Source organism: Vigna unguiculata, chromosome 8, assembly GCF_004118075.2.
Source record: "Vigna unguiculata cultivar IT97K-499-35 chromosome 8, ASM411807v1, whole genome shotgun sequence".
Taxonomy (NCBI): Eukaryota; Viridiplantae; Streptophyta; class Magnoliopsida; order Fabales; family Fabaceae; genus Vigna; species Vigna unguiculata.
The window spans coordinates 16564730-16589064 of record NC_040286.1 but is presented as its reverse complement, the minus strand read 5'-3'; the positions used below and the strand labels follow the sequence as shown (position 1 = coordinate 16589064).

Below are 24335 nucleotides of genomic sequence, written 5' to 3'. Positions count from 1 at the left end.
TGTTTGTTATGAAAAATTATATTTTTTAGTGTCATGGATTTTAAACATTGAATACATTTATTTTAAAAACTATGCTTTTTGTTTGGTGATATTAGTTCATCCTTATATTTGTTGGTGTTGGCTTGCACCTGTGATAATCGTTGGAGCGCATGATCGTAGATGAGTTGAGGAAGATGCACAATACTGCAAAGTGATCAATATTGGAAGATGTTTAGAGACAATCTTCTGGACTTATATTTTTTTTTTCAATAACATAAATTGTAAAATAATGATTTTTCTATTGAGATTTCCAATAAAATAGAAATAAAGTTTTATTATGTAATTTGGGTTAATTATAAATTTTAGAAAACAAAATTCGGATGTTACGACTTGCTCGATGTCAATTATATCTTAGTAATAGTGATGGACTTTGAGTGCTATTCCAAGTTTAATATTCAACTATCCATTTATATCCATTTATTAAAGAGTGAATTACTACATTTAAATTTAATTGCACCACAATAGAAATATATTCGAGATGCCCAATATCTGGAAATTTAGAAAAAAAAACCCAAATAATTCACCAAAAATCTGATGTTATTATACAATCGACATCATAAACCATATGAACAACATGATCCTGCACCATCTCTTTCTGTATCCGAAGCGACCAAATTTTTTTAAATGCACCGCTTCCATGCTTTAATTGTAACGATTCTAAAATAGTCTTCTACGAACCCCACCCTAGCCATGTAAGAAACACTATCGAACATTTTTTAAGACTCCTCCTTCTCTCGTATTATATTTTGCCACGTGTAATCAGATTCAAGAGTTTGACGTGGGGTTTGCAACCAATGCTCGGTCTTCCTGAAATCTCCGTCCATTTGCTCCGAAATTCGAAACGCTAACGCTATGGGAAGGTCCACGTTTGAGGCCGTCGTCTCCGTTTTCGTCACGGTTCACCCGCACGAAACCTCTGCTCTGCTCCATTCCTTCTTCTGCTTCTTTTTCGTGAGTTTCTCCGCTCAGGGCAACCACTGATGATGTTTCTCTTCCCCACTTTCTTTTTCTTTTAACTGATTATTACTTTTTTGAGGCATTTCTTGCAGATTTTGAGTGCCTATTTCGTGGTTCTTCCGTTGCGGGACGATGGTGCCATCTCGTTGGGGTTATCAAATTTGCCGGGTCTATTCGTGGGGTCTCTGTTGCTCACCCTCATTGCTGCGCCCTTTTCTTCTTTCATGTTCTCTCTGCCTAACCTTTCCAAAGGCAAGGTAATTCTTTATTCTCCTTGCCCATTCTAAAGTGCGGATTTTAGTTTTGATGATTCATTTACCCGTCCTCCGCCACCCTTAATCTTAAACTAATTACTAAATGCCACTAGACTTGCAAATAGCTACACAATCATACATGCTATTGCTACACACAATGCCCGTGTTGCATCTTCATACTAAAATAAATCAGAACTCAAAGTATGATAATGATACATGTTAAAATCATACATAAATGACCAATGATAAGTTCGTAAGGTTGAGCTATTATGTCAAAACACAGCAGTCAACTAATCCATATTAGTACAACACAATCATCTACCAATGATAACTGTTCCACACGATATACTAATAAACATAGACCACAGTACACACTCTGTGAACCATTAAGCCAAATACAATCAAGAGAACTTGTTAGATGGTTCTCGTATTGGAACATCAATAAGTCATGAAGGACATTGATTGGTTGAAAAATGTGGAAGAAACTCATACTTAGGAGATTGTTGGAGTCAAGTGTGAGTTGGAGTCTCACATTTGGATAAAAATAGGCCAAAAAAGCAACATATTAAGAGAAAAAACACAAACTTATTGCCTTAAGGTTTTGTGTTAAGGATGATGTCGTGGTCTCTTATATGCAATGTTGTGAAATTAGAGGATCAGAAGGGAATCGGAAAGGGGGTGAAAAATTGAAACTCGAGGATCGTAACTCGACTCGTTAAAGTTACAAGTATATGAAAATTTATATTCATAAACATGTGTATCCTTAAAAGTAATATAAAAATATCTTATACAAAATAATATAATAAATTTTAATATTATTCAATACATAAACACAAGTAAAATAATTCATACAGAGTGGCATGCTGAACAACAAAAAGAAGAGACTCGCAAGCAAAAAAACAGTTGAAGAAGATAAGAACATAGAATGTAAGGGTCAGCGACTGCGAGGGCAACAAGCATTGGTGATTGCGAGGGTGGCAAGATTGGGGACATCGAGGTTGATAAGCGTCAAGGAGTGCGAAAGGAGTGCAAGGCTGATGAGTGTCAGGAGTGCAAGGGTGGCGAGTGCCAACGATTGTGAGGGTGGCGAGCGCCAGTGACTATGAGGGTGGCGAGCGCCAGTGACTGTGAGGGTGGTGAATGCCGCTCATTGTGAGGTCGACGAACGCCAGTGGCTGTGAGTTCGGTGAGCACCAATGACTGCTAAGGTGGCCAACATAGGGACTGTGGTGTTGATGATGGTTGTGACTCATGAAATTTATGCCTCGTGGGTCTTCTTCGATTTTGAAGGATCAACATGACCCACGATCCTTTGATCCTAGGAGCATCCCTGCATATTTGCTCCGATCTGTAGCGCTTGCAATTCAACCTCCACATCAGCTTGCTTCGTCCTCTAGATAGCAGAATTGTTTGAGTTTGCAATTTTACTTGTGAGTTTAACAACATTGCTAATATGAGTTTGTTCATGACTCATGAAGCTTGGACACACCTCTTAAATTGTGTGCCTTTTTGTCTGACACATATCGAACGCCCACACGCATACCACATTGGTAAATTGTCCAATTTAAAAAACATTTATTTTGGGTCTATAACATGATTATGACATGACTACAACACAATGTTAATTAGGACAAGTACACAAATTTTCTCTCATAAACTTGTAAATTTCTATTATGATTATAGAAACAAGGAATCAATCCTATATAATTAGGAATATTTAGATTATATATGTACTAGTGGGAATGTTTTAAGTTGTTAATTTATCTTTAAATGAATCTCAGCTAAAGTGTCTTTTTCAGTGGTGATGATCAAGGGGATGAAATGTCTTAAATGAATTATATCTTCTTTTCACTTTTTGGATTTTACATAGATGGATTAATTATTTTTGTATTTGGTAACAATATGTTTAGATCATTATATTTGACTAACCTTGTGTATAGATGATTTTGAATACATAAATCTTGATTGCCAATTTAAATAATTCATAATGATGTGTTATATTTGACTAACCTTGTCTATAGATGATTTTGAATACATAAATCTTGATTGCCAATTTTAAATAATTCATAAGGATGTAATATATAGATCAGTGTCCCTGGGGTCCTACATTTTGGAGATTACATGTGTTGTAGTATCTATGTTTATGTCGTGTTTGTCCTTTGTGTCAGTATCTGGGCTACATATATGTCCCAAATCTCCTTGGTCTATCTCCCCTTGAAAGAGCCCAACAACTCATTTCCCTATCTTCGTTATTATTATTATTATTAAAATATACTTGTCCCACTAACCACTCATTGCACTCATCAATGTTATTGAGTGCAATAGGATATATTTCATCCCTAATATTGTATTTTTGAGCAAGCTGGTGGTTATTCATTAGGTAAACCAAATCTTGCAAGTTTTTATGGGCAAGCTTGTTTCTCTTTTTCTCTATTTCGAATGAATCAATGTTATGAATAAGTATAATTTTAATCAGTTTCTTTCTACTTTCTACAAAAAGTTATTAATGAAATGAGGCATGAGCTACTTGCTCAAATATACTCCAATTGAGTTCACATCTTGATGAGCTACATGTTAAGTTTAAACTCTTGATTGTTAGATTTTCCAAGTTTGTAGCTAAGTGACCATACTTCTTCCACCATTGAGTTATAAGACAAAGAAAGTAACTTGAAATTTGAACATTATAACTTAAAGCAATTTAGAACACTTAGAATAGCTTCTATGAAAGTGTTTAAGTATCTCACCAGGAGTTGTGATCTTTCTTGATTCTTTGGCAAAGTCATAACCAAAGAGTCCACTTCCACTTTTATAAAGGGCAAACTCAATTAATTTTTTTCTTGCACATCTTTACTTGGTATTAGCTTCTTGATGCGAGCATACAACCCATTGGTAACCTTCACATCATATTTGAATTTTGGGTTGGAATAAAAGAAGTTTGTGTTCAAAGTGAATTCAATGGGCAATGAAGTTGGCTAGTCCATCTATTATCAATGATTGTAAATACATTTTTATATATACTTTCATTGTTATTGAAAATCTTTATAATTGTTTCCTTAGTCTTCATTTCTTTTCTTTTCTTTAACCATCAACAAGACAAAGTACATACACTGGATATAGCCTTTCTAATTGTTCGCTCTGTAGGTAACCTTTTATGAGAAATTGTTAATCAACTTTGTAGGCCTCAATAATGGGTTACCACAATTAAGAAACCTTTCCAACACTGAATTAAAACACACGACCCATTTATTTCGATTTGATTACATTTAATAATTTACTTTTTCCATTTAAATATTGGCCTGAAAAAGTGTTATCTGCCATTAATAATCTTGGCTTGCAAGAGCATTGTGGGTGGTATATTTTATTATGTGGCACTGTAATTGTCTCTTAAAATCACAGAATATATTGGATGTAATTAGATAAACTGGTTTTTGAATCGTTATTACAATTTCTAGTTCTACTAAACAGGATAATAGCATTACTATTATGGTGAAATGCATTCATATTTAGTTTTTCTGGGCATGGGAATTGGATTTTTATGATGATAGACTGTAATTATTATTTTATGTTTACATTAATATAATCTGTAATGGTGCTCCTTGAAATTCCAGGCTTTGTTTTTGATACACAGGTTCTTTAGTGTATCCCTCATTTTGTTCTTTATTCTATGGCACTCCTCATCAGCTGGATATTCAAAGTCCAATTTTACAGTAAGACAATAGTATAACATGAAGTTGTTTCTGCGGTCTATATTGTGTGTTAAATTCAGAATACTTGCTTTTTATTGTCTTAAATTGGGTTTATGTTGCTAGGGATCCATGCCCTTGACCCATCCCTCAAAAGAAGAAAGGAAAATTGGTGACCAAGGCAGTCTTACATCTTCATTTGGTTGGGATAACCATGGATGGTTCTATATCTCTGTTCGTATAGGATTGTTTCTTTGGGTATGGTTGATGATTTTATTTTCCATTTAGAATCTAATGTCTAATTTGATTTCATTCTGTTGTTACCTTGTTTCAGATGAAATTTTTTCTCACTAGTTTATGTTATTCTTTGTAGGTTGCTTTGCTTAATCTAATTACAATTTCTTCAACTTGGGCAAGGGTAATTGATGTGATGGACAGTGAGGTTTGTTTGGCGCTGTACCACTTTTTGTTTTTGTCTGGATTATTTAGGGTCTACTTAACATACTCTGGGTTCAGTCAGGTTCAAGATTATTCGGATTTATTGGTGCTGGTGCCACCCTTGGACAACTTTTTGGGTCATTGTTTGCCATTGGGATGGCTTTTGTTGGCCCATGTAAGTTTGCATTTTCCCTTAACAGTCTTTTCTCATATAGTTTTATTGTCATAACGTGTAACCATATGTTTTGCAGTCTTGCTTTTGTTTGCTGCATTGTTGATGGAACTTGCAGCGCAGACATCAAGAGGGATAAATTGTGGTACATCTCATGCAGAAGAAAAATTGTCTCCCATTAGGTCATTTTACGTATTCCTTTCTTTGTAGTTATACATGAGTGAAAACATATAAGTTTTGGATGGCATATACCATTATTTTAATTTTGGTGGAATGTGTTAACCTTTAAATATGGGGAGCATAAAAACTAGAAATTTGTTTTGAACCAGTCCCTTAAATCTGGTTACAGGTCTGTGAACAGTATAGTCTAATTGTATTTGTCAATCACAATATTTCTGATTTGTTCATTGTGGCATATTTTGGTGGCAATATTCTGGTGTGTTGGAGAGAACCAATGATCTGCAACAGTAGAAGACAACTTCTCCGTGTATATACTAAGTAGTTTATATCCATGCAGAAAAGGAGTTGCTGCTAGTTTTACTTCCGCATTACTAGGGGTGCTTTTTTTAATTTTCTCTGCAGATGGATTCTTTGCTGACACAGTAAATTAGTTAGCAGAATTTATATATTAAATCAGTGGGAGAAGTGGGTACATGTCCTGGCCTCCTGCCTATTTACTTTTCAATTTCTTACATGCAAATGAACAGTGTCTTTCTCTAAGGTAATTTAAGAGCCCGTGTTAATAGAACTGAATCTGAATATAGGAAAAAAACAGAGTACTATAATGGGATCCCTTAGAGATGAAGATACAAAGCAATGATTGTAAGTTGTAGCAGGGAATTTCTGTTTCACGTGTGGACAGTTAGGAGTTCTACTTTCCTTGCACATTTCTAAATCACAACCCTCTCCTATTAACTCCTACAACCCCCTTATATTTTTAATAATGTGTTACTTTATCTGATAGTTAGATAGTTACTGCTAGTAACAGCCTTGAGTCCTAATCTGTTAGGTAGGAGCAAGCACAAAAAGTTGATAATAAGAGAGGATTGGAGGATTATACTCAAAGTTAGTTAGTAGGTAGGAGCCTTTTAATAAGAAGCTTAAAGGTGAAAGGTGAGATGTTTTGGGGATTCGAGCGACTTGTAACTGGAATAATCCAGTGGAAAGGAGAGTGCTCCTTTCTGGCATCTTTTTTGCATTTGTTGAAATAAAGAAGTTTTGATTTTCTTTTCGTTGTTCTTCTCTGAAAATAGTGTTGATTCCTAACAATTTTGGTCCAACAAGCCATATCTTTGATCGCAATAATGGAGTGCTTTGGAGAAATGGGTCGTGAACAGAGGAAAGAGATTGCAAACCTGAGAACAAACATGACATTGTGAAGAATGCATATAACACATGAGAGAAATAAAGAATCTGCTTCCTGAAATCAAGGACAGAAACTGTCAAATGGAGGAGAAAACTCAGTCGATGTTGATGAGAACCACTTTGCTCTTGTGTAAAAGGGTTGGAGTTGCCTACTTTCATCCACAAAGATGATGGCAAGGGTAGAAATAGTTTTTGAAGTACAAAATGTCAAAATGTCAGAAAAATTATGCCTAGCCTTTATTAGCACCGAAGGAAACTTAAATATTTCCTTCGACTATAGGTTGCTTATTCAGAAAAGGGAATATCCTTCTCCTTAAGAAAATATGTACTTGATCTCCTTAAAGAAACAAATAAGCTAAGGTGTCGAAATTGAAGAGTTTATATTGAACGAAATCATAGAACTAGAGATTGGTAGGAAAACATTTATTTATCACACATGACCCAAACATGGCTTATGTAGTTACTATGCCAAGCCAGTTAATGCATGATTTTAGAGAAAGAGACATGTAAGCAGTTGAAATTTTTTCTTGGTATTTGAATTCAAGACAGGAAAGGGGCCACTTTTCAGGAAAGAAGATACTTGACTTTTAAGGTATATACTAATACAGACTATGTAAGTTTCCTTACTGACTGAAAGTCTACCTTTGGGTACGGTATATCTTAGGCAGAAAGTACGGGGTCTTGGAGAAGCAAAATATATGGCAGGATATCGCATTCAAGTGCATAAGTTGAATTTCAAGCTCCTTCTGAAAGTGCATGTGAATGACTTTGGATGAAGATCATACTAGATGACTTTAAAATAACGGATGACATCCATGTGCAATTGTACTATGATAACAAGTCAGTCATGAGCATTGCTCATAATACAATATAGTATGATAGGACCAAATATATTGAAATGAACAAATACTTCATCAAAGATAATCTTGACAAAGGTCTAGTGGTTACAACCTATGTTCTTATAGGACTCCAGTTAGCATACATCATCACTAAGGGACACCTTAAGATTTCTAGATCCTGTTGGTAAGTTGAGAATGATCAATATTCATTTATTAACTTGGGGGAGAGTGTTCTAAATATGAGATAATTAGTCTGAAAATATCCTACTATCTCTATAGTAATTGAGAAAAAATATCCTTAGAATCTTCACATTCATTTCATCATATTTTTTTTTTTTTTAAGATAAAGTGATTATCACAAATAGATGAGTTTAGAATATAATTAGCATGATTGTAATTAATACTATATTTCTCTATTCTCTCATTATTCAAGTACTCTCTAAATATAGTGTCAACACTTCTATTATGGAGCTTAACCCTAAACTTTTCAGAATCAATAAGACAAATTATATAGTTTTCTCTCAACAATTTCGAAATCTATGAAGTTAATATAAACTTTTGAGTATTTAGACTGTATTCTCCCTTTTTCTGAGCAGTTGCATAAATAACTTCGTAACTACTGCAGTAGCAGTTTTCTCTTTTACTCTGTTTACCTTTGCATCTCGTCTTTGTATTGTGGTGTAAAATCTTTTAATTCTTGGTACCAATTGTATCAAATGCACAGGTCTATCAAGAGGAGAGTGATAACCTATGTAATAAGAAGAATCAAAACTAGCGACTGTTACTCTAAGAAACCTGTTAGTTTATTGACCCTGTCAGAGGATACACATAAGTGAAAGGAGAGTAGCTTCGCACGTTTTTGTAATGGACGATTGGTAGAGTTTCTGGATGTCTTGAATATCCAAATCATTCATCCTTCCTATTCTACCCAAATCTGGTGCTATACCCATATGGTGACTGGTCCGAAATTAGGGACTCTCAATAAGATTTTTCTGTTCTTTGTCCAATTTCGGAATCCACTGTATCATTTTCCTCTCTCTATACCTAAAGTCCCATGATTTCACCATTTTTAGTTTTTAAAAAATAAAAAATATTTTAATTATGAAGAACAGATGTCAAAAACAAACACACTCAGCTGATAAATGAGGGAATCACGTACATCTCATTAAACTTTTGTTTTTGAGTTAAATGCGTAATTTTATGTGTATTTAATGGATGGCATCAGTTGGGATACAATCATACTTATTTATTTATCTTGAATATAGAAAATCTGATTCCAATCATGAAAACAAGACTGATGAGATTCAAAAGACTGAACATACTCCAAGAGGTTCTCCAAAGTCATCTACTTCAGCGAAGCTTCCAATTTGGCCCATATTTGAAGGACTATGGCTTATATTGTCATCAACCTACCTGCTACATGTATCATTGTTCATCTGGTTGAGTGCAGTTGTCTCTTCATTCTTCTATTTTCAGGTTAGGTAATCTTCTGTCCTGCTATAAAATCTTTAGTTTTCATCATTTTGTATTCCAAGTTTGCCTGAATGATTAGAACTTGTAGGGTCATGTATCAATGAGTAATGCGATCGATACACTACTATAGATTGAAATTTATTGAAGATCCGAATTATGTTGAGTACCACTTATTTATTCAGTTTCACTCATAATCATTTAGTTTCTAACCAATTTTAACCTATGGTAGTGTTCGAGAGTTGTTGTTGCTAACACTCCTCTTGTATGTGAACAAAACTCTATTGTATACCAAAATTCTACTGACATTTCCTTTTCGTCAAATTTTCTGAAAGACATATCAAGGTAAACCCAAATCTAAGAAGTGGTGCTAATGAAATGGGAGGACTAAAACATGAAAATTTTTTATTGGAGGACCCAAAGAAATAGTGCCCTTAATTTGGAGGATTAAAAACATATTTAAACCTTTAATGAACTTTTAAAAAACAATGTTACTCAATCAGTGTTATTAAATTTTTGCCATGGCGGCGCCATGGTTGAAACCGGTAACAGTTTCCCAGCCTTCCACCACAACAAGGTGGAGGCAAATCGGTTTTTTCGTGGCGGCCGTTCTTGGCATGGCGGGTGGCGTTGGCACAACGGTTGTGGGGAAAAATTCGGACCCAAAAGCAAAAACCATGATCGTGAACAGAAGAGAAGAATTTGGAGAATGGCAGTAGAAGAATGGCAGCGACGCATTGTGGGAGGGAGGAAGAAGATAACTTGAAACCCTAAATTATCCTTTCTTCTAGTGTTTAACAAATTGGGCTTGGCCCATTAAAATACAAACCTCTGCAGATTTCTTACCATTCACTCTCATTCTTTTACCCTATTTTATTATTTCACCTAAGTTAATGTAGCCACAGCAATAAAATTTCTTTATCCTAAATTTTTTTTACTTTTCTTTGACCCAAAAGTGCAAAGCACATTATTCCTTCACCATGGTACTGCAGTTACTACCGCCAGCCACCACTGCTAGCTACTATCACCGTCGGCCACCGTCAGTTCCCACTGCCGGTCGCCACAGCCGTCGGCGGCCGTCAGTTCCCACCGTCGGTCGCCACAGCCGTCGGCGGCCACTGCCAAGTCTTTTTTTTTTTTTCATTTTTTTTCTTTTTCTCTACTTTCACTATAATTATTTTACAAATAATATACCTATTTTCCAGCAATGGCCGATGATGAGGAGTTCCTGGACATAATATCTTTACTTTTTCTTTAAAGATTTTGTGGTGGTATTATATTTTTTTTACCACAATATTTCTGTCATAACCCGTTATGGTTTCCGATATAACTTTGTAAAGGTTTTTTGAGTTGCTGATATTTTCTGATATTCGATATCAATAACACTGCACTCAATAGCTCTTACAAATTTGTTATTCCTTAGCGGTTATAGATTTTAGGAAATTAGGATAATTGATCCTTGATTATTAGGCAAGATTTTATTGTATTTGATTATGTAAATTAATATAAATACTTACTATGTGGTCTACATTAGACACAACATTCAAATAACTCTTTCTTATATGGTATTAGTAGTTTTAGTTTTTTTTTCGATCCCTTTATTTCCCTCCTGGGTGAACAGTAACCACCACCGACAGAAGACCCGTTCACTCTCTGGTGAACAGTACCCATGGCCATTGCATGTCCTTTCCCTTTGTCACTGTACACTCTTTTCCTTCAGTGACTATGCTACTAGAACTGCCCTCCTCCGACAACAACCTAGCTTTGTTCGCTGCTCCATTCTGCCACCTCACACATGACTTCTTGGCATGTGTGTTTCACACACTCATAAGATATTGTCGTTTTTCCCTTTCTTTCACCACTACCCACTTGATGGTGTGCTTGCCTCCTTTCTCACATCCAAGCACCTTGTTTTAGTTTATTTCACATTGTTTTCAACGACTCCCACTCAAATACCGCTTATGGAAAGACTTTTATTCTTGTGCTCTGATTCCATGTGACAAATTGATCGGAACAAGCAACCATAGTTCTGGGGCTGCTGCTGTCCAGTTTGGTGCTAGGGTCAAGGTTGTACTTGAGACTGAGACTTTAAAATAGGAGTAGTGGACAACAGTACCACTCTCTTCCTCTTCTATTTATAGTGAAGCAAGCACGTACATATGAAAAGATATGAAAAGACTACTCTAAGATACTAGGCATGATTACATGCAATAGTAGATATGGCAGTAGGTAGTTTCCCACACTCAACACCCTACACATAGGGTTAATGATACAATAGGTATAGGTAATAATTCTAACACTCCCCCTCAAGCTGGAGCATACAAATTGTATGAACCAAGCTTGGAACAAATGAACTCAATCCGAGGTCCCCTTAATGACTTGGTCAACACATCTGCAAGTTGGTCATTTGACCCAACGAACTCAGTACAAATTTCCTTGGTCATCAATTTTTCTCGGACAAAGTGGCAGTCAATTTCTATGTGTTTAGTTCTCTCATGAAACACTGGATTTGATGCAATGTGGAGAGCAGCCTGGTTGTCACAATACATCTTCATGGTCTGAATTTCACAGAAGTTAAGCTCTCGAAGAAATTGCTTTACCCATATGAGTTCACACGTGAGAGACGCCATTGCCCGATATTCAGCTTCAGCGGTGGATCGAGCCACTACATTTTGCTTCTTACTTTTCCAAGAGATAACATTTCCTCCAAGGAGGACACAATATCCCGTAGTAGAGCGTCTGTCAATAGGAGAGCCTGCCCAATCAGCATCACAGTACCCAGAGATTTGAACATTGCCTTTATCTTCATATAGCAAACCTTGTCCTGGAGCCTTCTTGAGGTACCTTAAAATACGGATGATGGCATTCCAATGTCCAAGACATGGAGTCTGCATAAACTGGCTAACAATTCCAACTGCGAAAGATAGATCAGGCCTCGTAATAGTGAGATAAATTAACTTTCCAACGAGCCTCCTATATCTCTCTGGATCGGAGAATAATTCGCCTTCTACTGTTGTTAACTTCTGATTCGGGTCCATAGGACTCTCTACTGGTCTGCAGTCAATCATACCTGTTTCTTGTAATATATCAAGAGCATATTTCCTTTGAGAGATTACAACTCCATCTTTTGACTGAGCTACTTCAATGCCCAAGAAGTATTTGAGGCTTCCGAGATCCTTGGTTTGAAAATGTTTACACAGGTGCTCCTTCAGTTGAGATATTCCAGTAGTATCATTTCCTGTAATAACAATATCATCAACATATACTATTAGGTAGACACATTTCCCAGGAGAGGTATGTTTGTAAAAGACTGAGTGATCTGCCTCACTGCGTCTTAACCCAAATTTCTGAACAATGGAGCTGAATTTTCCAAACCAAGCTCGTGGTGATTGTTTGAGGCCATATAAAGATCGATGCAATTTGCATACCATACCAGACTCCCCCTGAGCAACAAACCCAGGAGGTTGCTCCATGTAAACTTCCTCCTCAAGATCACCATGAAGGAAGGCATTTTTGATATCCAATTGATGAAGAGGCCAGTGACGAATTGCTGCCATTGCAAAGAAGAGGCGAATAGTAGTCATCTTGGCCACGGGAGAGAAGGTGTCACAATAGTCAAGGCCATAAACCTGAGTGTACCCTTTTGCAACCAATCGGGCTTTGAGTCGATCAACCTGACCATCAGGGCCAACTTTAATTGCATACACCCATCGACAACCAACAACCTTCTTACTCAAAGGGAGGGGCACGAGCTCCCAAGTATGATTGCTTTCAAGAGCCTGCATCTCTGCAATCATGGCTTGTCGCCATCCAGGATGATCAAGTGCTTCATTCACATTTTTGGGAATAACAACAGAAGACACTGAGGATAAAAGTGAACAATAGGAAGGCGATAATCGGTGATAGCTAAGAAAATTATAAATGGGATGTGGATTTCGAGAGGAACGAGTACCTTTTCTGAGAGCAATGGGCCAACCTGAATCACCTTCATCAGGAGTCGTGGGATCAAGAGACGAGGGAGAAGAATCTGAAGTAGGGGATTCACCATGTTCTTGAACAACTGGACTATTCGTCGGCTTTTTCTTCATTTCATCTAGAGAGTCGACTTCCAAGAACATTCGAAGTTCTTCCACAGCAGCTTGAGCGTCATTCATGAATGACATCATATCATGGTTAGTCATTTTCATAGATGCCAACTTGTTCGCCGAATCATAGAGGCGTTGAATATCATTTGCATAGATATTCTGAGTTCGCTTCCAAAACGAGTGGCAAGTTTTGAAGGCCCGTAGGGACATCAAAAGTCGTGGTTCCACCGATTGCCACAATAGAGCACATAGTTGGAAATCCGCTTGTTTCCACTGTTCAGCTTTTTCAGACGGTACGTGGCTGCCATCTTTCTCAAGGTGTTCGTGGTGTCCTTGACCGAGAAACCACATCTCGACGGCAGCGGACCAAGATAAGTAATTTTGGCCATTTAGTTTCTCGGACGTAATGCAGGGGCTTCCAGAGAATGAAATAGCACTCCCAGTTCCTCCAGTGGCCATGATAAAGAGAAAGGATCTCGGAAACAGTAAAACAGTGACGAAAACAGTGAAACAGTGACAATTTTCGACTTCGAAAGGGACGATTTCCACAAGAGGTGCTACTGAACTTCACCGGAACAGAGATTTGATGGTCAAAACGGATAGAGGAGGCTCCGGCGACGGCGACGGAGGTGGCGCGACGACGAACTGGCGACGGGAAGGCGGCGCGTGAGCGGCACGCGCCTGCCTGCAGCGAACAGAGAAGACGCGCGTGGAGGCGCGTGGCGACGGCGCTGCCTGCGACACTGGCGGGGTTGGCTGTCGCGCGGAGAGGCGGTTCAGATCCGGTGGTTTCCGGACGGAACTGCGTCGGTGGACGGCGGCGGACGGTGGCGGACAGCGCCGGAGGACGCAGACAGTGGCGAGAAGTTGTTTGACAGTGTTGGGTAGTTCAGAAACGAGGTTAACCGAACTTAGACAGCCGCGGACAGCGGCGGTGACTAACGGCGATCAACCGCGGACAGCGGTGACGGACCAGCTGAGACAGAAACCAGAGCGGGATCGACCCGCTCTGATACCAACTTGAGACTGAGACTTTAAAATAGGAGTAGTGGACAACAGTACCACTCTCTTCCTCTTCTATTTATAGTGAAGCAAGCACGTACATATGAAAAGATATGAAAAGACTACTCTAAGATACTAGGCATGATTACATGCAATAGTAGATATGGCAGTAGGTAGTTTCCCACACTCAACACCCTACACATAGGGTTAATGATACAATAGGTATAGGTAATAATTCTAACAGTTGTAAAAACCACTTCACCAAACAAGCTAAAGATATTCGTAGCTCTAATCAAACTCGATGGAAGCAAATTGATGCCTCTTTGTGTAGCATTTTCTTGTTCTCCATTGATGGGAAATTATAGCCCCACTATCAAGATTTTACTACCTATTATGACGTCTGAAACAAAGCCCAGAGACTTTATTCCAATGATGTTCGTCATCTTTACAACTGTTAGATATTGTTTAGATATTGTTTGATATTATTAAGATATTGTTAGATATTGTTAATCACAATATCAAACAATATCTTCTATTTACTCTATTTATTTTTAGTTACTCTTTTTAATTGTACATCTCTCTATTATAAATAGATTACTCTATGTGTGGTTTATACACAAGGGAGATTAATCTCAAATCCTATTCTCTTATTTCTCAACAACAACATTGTCTACAACCTTAATTTTTTGTAAAGCTTGAATATTTGTAACAAGCTTGGTGCACATGACAGATATGCAGACTCGAGGAGGAGTGTTAGAATGTAATTAGCCATTAGCTATTATAGATTTGTTAATCATTTGATGTTACAAGTTCTAGGAAAATAGCATTTAATTCCCAATTATTAAGAAAGAGTTTATTGTATTTGATTATGTAAATTAGTATAAATACATACCGTGTGGTCTGCATTAGGTACAAAACATTCAAAAAACTCTTTCTTTTAAAATCCATGTGACAAAAGGTTGAGTAGACCACTGTTTTCAGCATCATCAATGTCACTAGCTCCATCTAACTCCGTAAACTAAAAAATGCACTTCTCAAAATTTAAGGACTAAAAAATGAAAAGTTTTAATTGGAGGACCAAACTCAATAGTGCCTCCAATTTGAAGGACTCAACATATCTAAGTCCCAAAAAAATTTCTTTGGAGAAAGTGGTTCTATTGATCAAACACAATTTTCAGGATGTTCTAGATATCAAGTCAAACTATAAGAGAAAAGAAGCACTACGCTGAAATCATGTCTTTGGAACAACACATGTGATTTGTTTAGTATTTAGAAAAATAAATCAATATAGTAAATATAGGAGATTTCACATGCTCTAATGATAAAAATATAATCCTAGAATAAAACAGGAATTGAGTTTAAGCCTAAATTATCCTCACAAAACCGACTTATAAAGAGAGGTTTGTTTTCACAAAACCTATAATTTGACCTTATCTCTAGTCGACATAGAATCTTCAACACACCTCACACATCGAGAACTGGACATCAGAAGCTTAGGACTAAATATTTGTGGGTAGTTTGGCAGCGGCTCAATAGCTGGTCGCACGATAGGCTCAACTTGCTGGATAGACTCTGATACCATCTTAGTAAATGGGTTTATGCTTAACTTAATCTCCCAAAACTCACTTGTAAGGTAAGATTTTCCCCTACTTATATACTGCAATTTGATATTATTTCTTGTCAATGTGAGATTTTTAACCATTATAAAGAAATGATCTTGATATCTGTAATTATCAATATATGCTCCTTCTGTATGTAGTTATAATAGTTTCCAAAGGTTGATCTATGAGATTTCCCATTAAGGGTGATTGGTGCACTCTCCAATAATTGAGCACTTCATAATAGGAAAAGCTACACGTTTTCTTGATCTTGACAGTTGCATATCATCAATAGGTTGTTTCATTTTGTCCATGCTACCTTGAGTGTCTACCTTTTCCATGCTAATATCCATTATTTACATCACTCCTCAAGTTGGTAAATGGATATCAATCAATTTTCTACAAGATTTTGAAATCTGCCTTGAGAAACTTTAATAGGATTTTTCACATAGACAGATGCTTCTCTAGGTTAGAATAATTTCTCCAGGAAACATATAGTACCCAAATGTAGATTTTTTACCAATAAGAGAACTTACGGAGTCTATATCATTATATATTTTCAGGGTCAAAGTGTCTTCTTCCTTGGAAACAAGTTTTCCCTAGTCTCTCATTTCAACTTGAGCTCCCAACCTTTTCTTTAGAGCTAATTTTTCTATTTTATCATTTATTGCAATAATCATATGATCCAATAGACTAGTAGTATAGTGAGTTTACCTGTAATGAAGCGTTTTATGAAGAAAGTAGGATCTCCTGAGCTTTGCTTGTATCCTAAGAAAACCCTTGATTTTTAAATCTCCCAAACCATGCTATTGGAGATTGCTTAAGATCAGTAAAGGTTTTTGTTAAGAATCCTAGCTTATTCCTTCCACTATGAGTTTCAAATCCTGGGGGAATCTCCAGGTACACTTCTTCTAAAGTTCCATGAAGACATTCTTTACATCCAACTAGAGCAAGTCCCATTCAAAATTAGTTTCTAGAGAAAGGTTTGTTAAAAAGAAAAGAACCCTCGGGAGACAATGCGTGCACCAGGCCAACCTGGTTTTGAAGAAGGCTCTATATTCGATGTTAAACTATAGGAAAGAGAGACACTGAACTGAAATTGTGTGTTTCTGAGAGAACATGGATTCTTTATTTTTGTCCAGAGAGAAAAATCAATACAATTAGTAGAGGAGATTTGGTATCCTCTAATAATAAAGATATGATATGGAAATAAATAAAATTGTTTCTAATAATACATATATAATTTATATATTCTTGATTGTGCATGATTTGCTACTTATTTTTTATAATAACAAACAACCCCTCTAGTTTATTGCAAGCAAGCTATTAATGAAATACATGTGTAACCCATACAAACAATTTAATTAATACTATTTGAGCATTACGTATTTTTGATGATTAATTTCTGAAGCTATATTTATTTCTGCTTGATTTAAGTTGGATTTTCAAGCACCGATTGGTCTGTAAATATTTCCTCTGAAGCTTGGAGTCTGTTATTGCAGAAAGTGAGTGTGATTGCTACCACAGTTAGCAGCTCTGTAGGAAGAAGAAAGTTGTTTGCCCAGATAAATAGCTTTATTGCTGTTTTTATTCTTGGTGGACAGCTGACCTTGACGGTAAGCTCTTCCTGCAATAACTTTTTCCTCATGGTATATATTCATCTTTCTTTCACAGTTGAGTTTAAACTTTTTCTAATAATAAAATTTGACAATGCTAGTAGACTAAATACAGATTTCCAAGTTTGCATTTCTAAAATTACCCTCAGCATAGCACAAGCACCCATCTTTTTACATAGGTAATTCTTAGAGCTCAAGCTAGATTCTGATTTTGTGATGAAATGATAAGGTCTCACATTGAAGCGATTCTTGAAAATATTTTTCTAACAGTAAGTTAACAAGTAAGAAGCATAATTCAATATTCTGCGTTAGTACTTGATCTAGCAACTATGGTCTGCATTTTTCTTTTCCATGAGGTAGTGTTGACCTTTCACCACCAGAAGATCCAGCTCAGATATTACAAATTGCTGTCGGGGAAGAACCTTGCAAACGTCAAAATTCAAACCATTATACAATGACTATCATTGGTAAACAATAAATTATAGAACTATTGATGAAAGTTACATGTAGTCTGGTTCACGAGGTAATTAAGGCCAATCTGAATGGTTTAATTTTAAGTTTCGAAGCTGTAAAAAACCTAAATGAGGTTTTAGATTTAGTTTTCTTTTTGGAAGTTATAAGAAGTTGCCGTTGATTTAATAATTTTCTTTTAAAAAATTGTTGCCAATAGCATTTATTTCACAATATTGTTTTTTCTGTTAACATAAGAGCTAGATGCATATTACAAAAAAAAAAATAGCTAGTAGATAACCCCTTTTGGAAAGAAAATGCATACTGTTACAATAATTATGGAATGTCCCCGCTTGTAAAGTAGACATGAGGAACATTTTTGTGGTTGACTCTTGGTATCTCTATGCCGTTTCCTAAGATTGTTTTTATGGACAAATGAGTTCATCCCAAGAATGCAAAGAACACCCATGCTCAAGTGTGCGTTCAGATTCTTGATTTGGCTCAAGAATATTGAAAGGCTTAGGAATCTCTTTGCGATTGCAGGGGAGTATTCTATATCCATTGATCAAGCCAGTACACATGAGCAGTATTGATGTTTTTGTTTCGATCTTCTACCCTGAAATGGTAGCGCGCTGAACATTCCTTTGCACTGCCAACCTTCCTACTTGAGTCATGATCCTGAAATTCACACGTGTGGAAGAAATCTAGTTTTGCATTTTAAATATCAGGTTAATTTACTGCTGAACCGTATGTTGCAGACCCATTTAGGGACATAAAACCGATTCAAGAGTGATGTCAGAAATAATCACAAAACCTTTACCAACCACTTTAGAAGTGGTTCTATCTACAATAAAATTATTGTGGCAATGGGTGTCTTTTCTAAATACATGAATATCTTCAGCCATGTGATATGAGGTTCCAAAATCAACAATCCAAGAGCTTATTTTCTGGTGGATGACATGAAAACCAACAAAATGATTATCTTTTTGAGCTAGTGTAGTAGTGGAAGTGTGTACCGGTATTTGAAGACCCTTTTTAAGCAATTTTTCGAAAACAACTGCATCGCTGCTGAATAGATTGGATTCAGCTGCATTTTATTATCTGTTTTTAGCAATAGTTGTATGAGCATGATATCCTTGTAAAGTGGTTTTCCACGAAGTATCTGTCAGAAAAACTGTTTCTGGTATTATTCATAGAGGAGCAATTTCTCTTAAATAGAATACAAAGACATAATAAGTGGAAATCCTAATTTGTGATGGATATAGTCTTAGTCTTTAACGACAATTCAGGATCAATGATCCTCTACTATAAATATAAAAGATACTGTCAGCCCAGTAAACCTCCTAATTATCCTCTTAAGTATGGAATGCAATTAAATCTTCTAATTATGTAATTAAAACTGTACATGGAAATATTAACTGGACTGCAGCATAAATCATGGGATTCTTTCGCCCCCCCTCAAGTTGGTGAGTGGATGTCATTTGTTAAGATAGATCATTAGATATCTTATCTCTTTCATATTTTCTGTTTTTATGGTTATTATTTTTCATGTGTATTTTGGGCTTAATCCATATTTTCTTTATTATAAATACAACCCTTAAGGCACAACTAGCCGGGACAAGCAAAACCGTGGTGTTGCTGATCCAAATGATGGCAATGGTGGCAACACGATGGGGAGACCAGATTGGGTGGTGGTAGCACAATGGTCGCGAAAAACAATGGCTAAAAATAACATCAGAACTAAAAAAACCAATTTCCAGAGAAAAAAAGTAAATTTAGCACTATTGAATAGTAGGTTCACTCGGGTGTCAAAGGATTAAGCCTACTTCTAGATACCATGTTAAAATAAAAGAGAGGCATAGGCTGAATCCTAAATGTGTATAGAATACATGGGGTTATACATTTATAACGGTTATAATCGTGCAGCGGAATGATTTTTTAAAGAATAAAAACAAAGAGGGGGTGAATTGGTTTATTAGTAAAATTAATACTTTAAAAAATTTTCCCAAAATTTTATTGTTTAAATTAAAGTCTCATTTCCTTTAAACGCAAGTGCAGATAATTTAAAGAGTATAGGGAAGAATATCAACACAAATATTTATACCGGTTCGGATCAAAAGACGCTACATATAGTTGTTAATCTTTTAAACAAAGAGATTAACTCAATCATTTAGAAATAATCACTATACAATCAGATTAAGAGAGTAAAGGTTTAGAAAATTCCTCTCTTGAAGACACAAGATATGAAAAAACACTTCCTTTGAATCACATAGAGGATGACCAACTTTCCTAGCAACAGCAGCAACATCCAATCTCCCAAGATCCCACTTAGGAAAAGTTATCGCTCTACCCTCACTAGGCTTTTCAAAGCAATTTTTAAGAATGCTCAGAGAAACGCTTTGTAGTCACAACACTTGAACTCTGATTCTTAAAAGGGCGATTTCGCAAGAGGAAAAGAGTTTGATTTAAGAGATTCAAAATCTAGGTCAAGAAGCTGAGAAGACAAATTCAAAACTAACAGGGATAATCGATTATCAGTGCGTATTTCTTGAAGAGATAATATTTACAGTGAAAAAAGTTCAGTCATGATTTTTATTCTTTCTTGTTAGTATTAATGATTCATATTACTAACGTTAACTATGTATTGCTTGTACAGGGACGCATTCTTACTGTTGCTGGGGTGACTATAGCTATATGTGCAACACCGTTTGTTGGCTTCGTAAATTTAGTTACGCTGGCTGTCTGGCCAAATTGGGTGGTGGTTGCCATTTGTGAGACATTAAGAAAGGTTATTCTCTACAACTTAACAAATATTGGTTCCTTTTTTAACAGAATTCAACAATGTTGAAACAAAATTTAGAGTGCATGATTGTCAATCAAGGACACCGTGTGTGATAATCATGGTACATTGCATATTACCTCCATTCGTATTTGCTTGGAGGAGCATATATATTTAGGTGTATTATTGTCACTTAAGAAAATAACTGCCCAGAGACATTCCCATTAGTAATGCATATGATTAACTGCAGATGTTTTAACTGAATCAGAGTTCCTTTACTATGTTTCTCTTTTAACAATCCTGGTGCATGGGACCTGGGTGTTTTCTAAAGGTCCGTTATTATGCAAAATGGTAGGTTCCTATTTTTAGTCAAAGGAAAAGAAGGCTATAGCATTACTATACAAGTTGCAAACCTAACTAGATTGGTTCAACAACTTGTATCAATCCTATGCAACCTTCTTAGATTTATGAATAACGAGAAAAAGAAATATAAAAGTTATGGGGTTGAACCAAATTGACTAAAAATCTAAAATGTGGAAACTCACACCTCTACCAACAAAAGTCAGAAATTAATGCAAGAGGCAAAACCATCCCACAAGATAAAACAGAAGTTATCAAACAATAAGCTGTTAAATCATCAGGCACACCTATTTTCCTCCCTGAAAATACCGGAAAATCTGAATTTGTATACTCTTAAATTAACTCTAAAGTTTGTGCCATCTATTGCTTAAATTCCAAGGAACTAAATTGTTGTCACTGAAAGATTTCACGGTAAACATAGACTAGTTCAATCCAGAGAGTTCTCCAACCCTTTTTGAATAGTAGTCTCAATACCCGTGAGCTGTGCTTCAATGGCTGATTATATTTGTAAAGGTTTGCAAAACAGCCCATAAAATCTGATATAAAATTCCTAAAGGTACCACTACATGCTAATTTATTTCCATGCTTAGCGTAAGCTCTGTCTGTATTACATTCGATCCCTGTTTCAGGAGGAGTTCAATCTACTTGGATAATTTTATCAGCTTTCCTAGGCTTGCAAGAAACTGAAAATGCCTTGATAATTTTGAACTCATCTGCTAGAGTGCATGTTACTTGTTGCCAAAGAGCCAGAGAGATTCACATAGGTGTTGTTTTTCATATGCTGATGTGAATATGCTTCCTCTCAAACTAAAATTTATTCCGCTATGCCCAATTTCTACAATAATGTGTAATAGCGGAAAACATTATTGCCAGCACCAGTTTGCCACAATTTCCATTAGGCTGTATAATTCCCATAATGCTGGTAGTGTCCAGTCTTTGGTTAGTTATTTTTATAAGCCTGGTCCCCAACCTAGCTGCAGAGGGACATCCTAAAATAAGTGATTAGCAGTTTCAGTGGTATCATAGCAACGAGGAGAAAATGATATCACATTAAGTCCAAGTTTCCTAGATAGGTCATTCTTACGTAACATCATGCAAAAGTCTCTGAAGAGTAAAGGTTTGGAAGGAGTAATATCTTTGTTCCAGATTCTGTTTCCCTATGGCACAATCGGTTTAGTCTAGTGAATATGTAGATAACATCCTTGATAGATAAATCACCATTTTTAGTAAACTTCCATCTAATAGTATCGTGCTTATCAATCAACCATAGGAATAATAGCATGCCTGATTTGATGTTGAATGTCTTGTGGCATGAAGGAAGGTATTTGCCATGATTTGTTTAGAAGATCAAATTCGAGTCCTTTGCTTTAAGCTGACTGTTTATGTTCCTGTGGATATTCGACATCTTGGCAACAGAGTCAGGAGCCCTGTCTCAGTCCAGAAATTAGTTAATCTGCCATGTGCCAGACAGTGCTTTCCTTGACCGGGTGGATAAAAGGTAGGGTCCCGTAATTAAATAAAGTAATTATTTAGGAATTTGTGTTTCTGTATTTCTTACATTCATTATAGAAGTATTGAGTTTGTTGTGTAGTTAAAACAGGTTTTTCAGCATATGCAGTTCTTACCTTTCTCTCAACATTATACGCCATACTCATTCATCCTTTGGAGAAATTCATGACCGTGACCTGCTACTCACAATATAAAATAGTAAACTGTCGGTGAAATTAACTGCTGCACACTTTTTTGGATTCATGATCATGTGTGACAACATTGCAGGTTGTTACATATGTTGTGACAAGGCCAGGAAGAGAACTTTTATTTACCGTTGTTTCAGAGGATGAGAAGTATAAAGCCAAAGTACGACAATCTTCTGTTTCCTTCCTTCCTTATTTTCTGCTATTTCAATTTAGAGAGCCAATTTCTTCACTGCTGTAACATTATTATACATCCTATATATATTTCTTGGACATTTCTAGATGGTGCATAAAATGAACTCACATGTCAATGGCCAAATTTGTGCCGCAGGTATGCATAGATGTCCTGGTTCAAAGACTTGGAGATGCTGCAGCAGCTGGAATGTACAAAGTGCTTTTTGGTACTCTCAACGGGAACCCATCAACAGTTTCCCTTTATGGCCTGCCTGTATGTTTAAACCTGTCATACTCACCATATATTCCTTTCCAGTTTTTAAGAATCCTAAAAATAAAAATAGAAAAAATATACCGATTATCTCAATTAGTTCTCAATACTCGTACATGTTTTTCCTTTCTTTTGTTTTTTATCTGGGCAAGACTAACGTGTATTTTCCCATTCTGTAGGTTTGTTTGTTCTGGATAGTCTCAGCATACTCTTTGGGTCGTCGGCAAGTGCAACTTTCCAAGCACCAGATCTCATCCACTTAATAGAATTTGTGATTAAATGTACAATATATTAGTTATTAATATTATATGGGATACCACGTATAGTGGACACAGTCGAGCCTTAAGATAGTAAAAGCTAACAAGGTTGTGCTTTCCAAAATTTCCAATCAATTCCTTTGGTGTTGGTAATTTAATTTGGGTATCTATGCTCTGTTTTTAAGGAGTCGGAAAATTAAAAGCATTACACTTAAAAAAATTACAAATCCCTTCAATCTGAATAATTTTTTTTTATTGGAAAATCAATTTATTAAAATGAAAGAACATTTCTTAATAAAAGTTTTGTAACAGCAATCTTTTAGGATAATTTAAAATAAATATTGTTATTCGAAAGCAGCGTGTTTTCTTTAGTTGGAGATATTCTTAATGCTGACTTTATACTTTTAGGGATTGATTCTTGAGTCGTTGAAGATGAGAAAGATCTATTTATTTTTTGACGAATATGTAATATCATATAATATGAGTACAAAGGTGAATAAGAGAATTTGGTGAGTACTTTTTTATACTGAAATATCCAAAAGATATTTAAATAAATAAAATTTATGACTGATCCCTGAATATTTGTTATTCATTCAATTATAACCATATATATGTACCTGAGTTATGTGGGATAATCTAATTTGCTATAATTTTAAATTATTATGCTATATATGTATTGTTGTATATCTTGGATAGAAGTAGGTACATAAGCTCTCAAGTTCAAAATCCATATAGTAGAATGATTTAGTGGATGAACGTGTTTCATTGTTTAACTAAGTAGTTAATTCTGTTATATTTTCACAACCGTCTTTTAAGTTGATGCTTTGCGATC

At 36.0% G+C, this 24335-nt stretch overlaps 1 protein-coding gene across 6 annotated transcripts; it reads left to right on the top strand.

The window, feature by feature from the left end:
- Nucleotides 1-636: 636 nt before the first annotated feature.
- Nucleotides 637-23661, top strand: LOC114194238. Of its 6 annotated transcripts, none has more exons than XM_028084356.1 (13): nt 643-990; nt 1089-1248; nt 4859-4957; nt 5060-5191; nt 5307-5375; nt 5450-5546; nt 5623-5725; nt 9013-9223; nt 17405-17551; nt 20625-20756; nt 22884-22964; nt 23133-23249; nt 23426-23661. In XM_028084356.1, the coding sequence occupies exons 2-13, from the start codon at nt 1129-1131 to the stop codon at nt 23507-23509; spliced, it is 1392 nt and encodes a 463-aa protein (XP_027940157.1). In that variant the 5' UTR covers nt 643-990; nt 1089-1128; the 3' UTR covers nt 23510-23661. The 6 variants fall into 6 exon arrangements, with proteins under 6 accessions (XP_027940159.1, XP_027940160.1, XP_027940157.1 ...); XM_028084357.1 differs by having other exon boundaries at nt 644-990; nt 1089-1253; nt 4879-4957; XM_028084354.1 differs by having other exon boundaries at nt 645-990; nt 1089-1253.
- Nucleotides 23662-24335: the final 674 nt, after the last annotated feature.

Coding starts and splice junctions, on each gene's coding strand:
- LOC114194238 (XM_028084354.1), top strand. CDS start 892: ATGGGAAGGTCCACGTTTGAGGCCGTCGTCTCCGTTTTCGTCACGGTT. Junction 4,958..5,059: donor ATTCAAAGTCCAATTTTACA/GTAAGACAATAG, acceptor TTATGTTGCTAG/GGATCCATGCCCTTGACCCA. Junction 5,726..9,012: donor GAAAAATTGTCTCCCATTAG/GTCATTTTACGT, acceptor TCTTGAATATAG/AAAATCTGATTCCAATCATG.